Source organism: Epinephelus fuscoguttatus, linkage group LG8, assembly GCF_011397635.1.
Source record: "Epinephelus fuscoguttatus linkage group LG8, E.fuscoguttatus.final_Chr_v1".
NCBI classification, from domain to species: Eukaryota; Metazoa; Chordata; class Actinopteri; order Perciformes; family Serranidae; genus Epinephelus; species Epinephelus fuscoguttatus.
The window spans coordinates 24,777,367-24,782,274 of NC_064759.1; the positions used below are offsets into that span (position 1 = coordinate 24,777,367).

General features: G+C 42.9%; 1 protein-coding gene across 1 annotated transcript; it reads left to right on the forward strand.

Annotated features, from left to right (window-relative positions):
• The first annotated feature begins 1,037 nt into the window (after nucleotides 1-1,037).
• On the forward strand, nucleotides 1,038-4,770 carry si:dkey-79d12.4 (zinc finger protein 16). The gene is made up of 2 exons (XM_049584613.1): nucleotides 1,038-1,393; nucleotides 2,752-4,770. Exon 2 carries the CDS (start codon nucleotides 2,784-2,786, stop codon nucleotides 4,749-4,751), a length of 1,968 nt encoding a protein of 655 aa, XP_049440570.1. The 5' UTR covers nucleotides 1,038-1,393; nucleotides 2,752-2,783; the 3' UTR covers nucleotides 4,752-4,770.
• Nucleotides 4,771-4,908: the final 138 nt, after the last annotated feature.

Here is a 4,908-nt window from a genome sequence, read left to right on the forward strand (position 1 = left end):
ATGTAATTTTAACAATATTTCTCAGTTTTTCCACGTTCAGTTAGTCGACCACTCACTGTCATTACATGTGCATTTTTCTATCCATTTCCACCCATGTGTAGTAATCCTGACATCACCACACCAAACTAAAGTGAGACACAAAAAAGTGTATTCTGATCAGGGTGGAACAATGAAGAAAGCGACTCACTGTTTAACCCACACTCTCCTCGTTTAACCTGCTGCTGAAACCCGGCACCTCTTAGCCTTCACAAGTGCGTAGCTATTACAGTAGATGTCATCCAGTGGGTCAGATTGGACCCTTTGGCGGGCCGGTCCTTGCCATATGTTTGATGCCCCTGCTCTATGGTACCGTGTTGCCTGTACAAGTAACATACTCATTTTTGGCCGTTTATACTCACACAATACATTATTTTGAAAAAGACTCAGGGCCCCAAGGAAACCAGTAGCACAGTTTATATTATTACAACATGAATTCCTGGAGGACATGTTGAATGCCATATTCGGGGGCTTCATCACATGGCATAGTTCAGTTCTATCAACTCTCAACATAAAAATAGTCTGAAAATATCTTTATCTGTCATTTTATTATCTGGAAATAATTTGATTCACAAAATTTGATGAGTAAAGTTGAATTTTAATTGTTTAATGTACTTCATAGAAAATTGTTAATTTGCAAATGTTACCTTGAAGAAACACCATATGTTAAAGCAGTGGTTCCCAACTGGTCCAGCCACGGGGTCCATATTTCTCCTTAGTTACAAGTTCAAGGTCCATTCAGCATCATACTCGCTTTTTGCCACTCACTTTGTCACTCTCACTTTACAGTAGGACACAGCACTTCAAAATAAACACTCTGTGCTGGAAATTCACTGTACCTAAAAGTAAAGTGTGTTTTTTACAATCATAACATGTTTGAATTACAGTTGGAGAATCGCAGAAATACTAAAGTTTCTTTAGCCGTGGAAGTTGAGTGAAACCTTCTGGTGCATTCTGGGAGGTGTAGGCGCCCCTCTTCCGGTATTAACCGGATATGGAGTAGTACGGTCAGTGGGCGCCATCAACAACATGATGGTGGCTTTAATTAAGGAATTCATAGGGTTTTACTTATTGTAGTGTGCTGAATTTTGTCTCAGTTGTCTCCAGCTGTACAGATGGATTCGCTCCAGACACAAATCTTGGACAGAGGCTGATTTATAAAGGATGTAGTTCCCTGAAAACCCGGAACATCACAGACAAGTTGACGTTGACGCTAATGTTAGCTGTTTGTATTTTTAAGTAACGCTCAGTAACTGACTCGGGCGAAACATCACCTTCTGGTTTGGATTCATCATTTTATTTCACCTCTGCTCTGAGCTGCAGGAGGCAGTTCTTGGTCCAGCACTTTGGGACAGAGGTAACGTTAACTACACTCTTCATGTGCAGGTGGAAGTGTTACACTCAGAGGTCTCCTGTATGACTCGCATGCAGTCGTCATCCTAGATTAAAACATATTGAAACATAATGTGACATTAAAAGTAAAGCAAACGTAGCAAACCGGTTGTAAAGGGGAGAATAGTCATTGGGTTGTGCTGGTAAATGACAGCGTTTATAGTGAAGACTTGGTTATCCTCAAGAGCTCTGCTGCTAACTATTAGTTTGCTTTTTCCATGACGGTTTAGTCTACAAACAGCCAGAAAATAGTGAATAGTTAAACACGTGAACCTGTCACAACTTCCCAGACACTAAGGTGACCTCTTTAAGGTGCTTATTTTGATTTAAACTCACATATATCTATCTGAGAGGATGTGACAATGAAAGGCAGCTAGCATCTCTGTGAGGCTGTGCTGTACTTAGCACAGGGGTGCTTTGAGCTTACAATGCTAATGTGCTATCTTTAAGCAGTGTTCACCATCTTAGCTTAGCGTGTTAGCATGCTAGCACTTGCTAATTACTACTAAACATGAAGCACAGCTGAAGCTAATGGGAATGACACTACTTTTAGAAGCATGTAGCCATACACCAAATTATAGTACAAGTTGTCAGATAATTGATTCAAACTAATTAGTGTTTATAAATAATGATATATGAACCATTTTTGTGACAGTGTGACTTTTTAGACTATAGTATTGTTTCAGCTCTAAACCACACATGTATAATAACTGTATTTTGGCAAGATCTTTAACTTAAAGGTCCAGTGTGTAGGATTTAGGGGAATGTTTTGGCAGAAATTGAATATAATAGGTAATAATCATAATCATAATAATAATAATAATAATAATAATAATAATAGGACTGCTGTGTTGCACCACCATGGGCCTACAGTAGTCCACAATGGACAAACGAAACATTGGCTTGAGTTTTTGCATCAGCCATTATAATTCGCATGTTCTTGGTGATGAGTCATATTGGAAAGACACTGATTTTTTAACATAAAACAGCTTTTGTCTGTTTTTTTTTTACTGGTTTAAATCACCTGGTCCATTTGTTTTGGCGAGGAAGAGACCTCTGTGGATAATTAGGCTCCCCGTAAAAACCTCCTGAACAATTTACACCAAAGTAATTCTAACGAGGAATAGTTACAGCTGGTTGCAACCTGTCATCCTCACCACTAGATGTCGCTAAATCCCCCTAAATCTTACACACTGCTCCTTTAAGACTTAATAGCTGTCGTCTGCTGTGATGCTTGTTCTGCAATGCTTGTATGAAATCTGTAATATGGATTTATTCCTAAACATTTTTAAGTGATTCTGCCCGTTCTGCTTTACGTTACAGACCACCCAGAGGTTTGCCTTGACCAGCTCCTTATGTCTGAAGACTCGAGCAGTGATGAAGAATGGGGTTCATCCACAGAATGGAAGATGGATGATTCTAACAGAGAGGGGAGATGTTGGGAATGTGGCAAGAAATTCAGCAAAATGACAAACTTGATGTTGCATTACAAAAGCCACGACATCAAAGCCACCTGCTACATCTGCGAGGTTACTTTCCGACGCCTGACTTCCCTCTCCATGCACCTGGAGAATGTGCACTTGCCACCCCTCTGCAAAAAGTGCCCTCAGGCTTTTGGTAATGTGTGGGACCTCAACAAGCATGCGGAAACACATTACACAAGCTCAACGCCGTTACAAGAAGCTCCCTCTTTGATTTCTGAGGTCACACATCAGAGTCAGAATAGTAACAACTCTCCTGATAACACAACAGCACAGCAAAGCACAGCCTTAATGCGACGCGACTCAGTGTCAGAGTTGAGGTCTCAACAAAGAATTGAGGTGAACACAGAGACATCTGAAAACAGCGTAGAGTATACAGTGGGTGAAGATGACAAAGATATTGACATGGAAAGTGATGGTGAGAAAACAGATGATTCAGCAAGCTCTGAATCTGATGACAAAGATAAGACACGCTCTAAACTTGCAGTCTTGCGTCCAGCTGATCCTGAAACAGGCTCAAGTTCAACCAATGATTCCACTGATTCTTCTAGTAGTTTGCACTCTAAAAAAAACCCTGCAGTCCCTCCTAATGTTAATAGTCCAATGTGTGCTGCGTGTGGTCGGGGGCCATTTCGATCAATGAAGCTCCATTTGCTGCACTGTAGTGGTGTAAGGGTAAAATATCAGTGTTCAGTATGCAAGAACGTCTTTGTAACTGAGAAGTCTCTTAAGGAGCACTACATGCCTTTGTATACCTGTGAAATCTGTGGCCAGGTTTTCCCTCAGGAGCGCTTGTACCATCTCCACCAGTGTCCCAAGACAAACAAACCGCCGCTGGCCCTCTTTTGTTCCGAGTCACTGCCGCAAGCGTGTAACATTTGCAAATGTTTTTTCACCTCGGAGAAATATCTGCTAGGCCATGTCACCAGAGTCCACACATCAGTGGTGAGCACCAAAGTGTGTATTATCACCAATCCATCAGCACTTGCTGGTAAAAAAGTTTCACCAGGCGTCCGAGGCACAGCAGTGCAGTCAGCCATCACTAGTCCACATGTGGTCAGTCAGCTCATGAATGGAAAGCTCTGTGCTGGCCAGACCTATGCAGGGTCTCTGTCCACTGCTGTGAAATCTAGCCCTTCCTCTCTTTTGACCTCCTCTTCCTACCCGGGCAGACCCCTTGCCACTATATGTATGGCATCTGCTGCTGCTCCTATCAGATCAGGAGAAGACTTTGCTCTAGCTCCAAACAGCCAACTTACAAGCCATCTGTCTGCACCTTTGTTTGTTCCTTCTGGTGCCACTGACACAACTCCATCTACTGAGGCCTCTAACCCCGTCACTCCACCAATGCCGACCATTCTGGCCATGTTTCAGAACGACAGCCACGACGTTGCTTTGATGAAACGTATGAACACAGGCTGGCGCTCCAAGGCCGCCTACCCCTGCAGGCAGTGCGGTGCCATCTTCCGACAGCCCTCCCTCATCATCAGCCACCGCTACCTCCACCGAGGCCACCGCTCACACCAGTGCCAGTGCGGCCGAGCTTTTAAGCACCGGCTGCACCTGCTGCGACATTGCGTTCAGCATGCGGAGACTGTAAGCTACATCTGTGTCAGCTGCGGAGAGACTTTCACTGGAGCAAAACTCTTAGCCGAGCACGTAAGTGGCAAATCACAGAAGAAATCTCGTTCTGGACGGACATTAAAATGTAAAGCGAAGAGAGAGTGCAGAATTCCCTTTACATGTGACTGTGGACAACTCTTTTTTAGGCCTTCAGCTTACATATGGCATCAACTTAAAAACAGGACAAAAACAAAACGATTGAAGAAACCCTTGGAATGAGACAGCAGACACATCTCTTGTTTCCCCTTGGTACACTCTCCAGCTTTCAGCATCACACTTTAAAACGAAATGTTAACCCAGAGTGATGTTTCATGTCCGGTTGTCAGTATTTTGTTTGATTTTTGTAAGACAATAGCAAAGCAAAATCACATACACA

Coding starts and splice junctions, on each gene's coding strand:
- si:dkey-79d12.4 (XM_049584613.1), top strand. CDS start 2,784: ATGTCTGAAGACTCGAGCAGTGATGAAGAATGGGGTTCATCCACAGAA.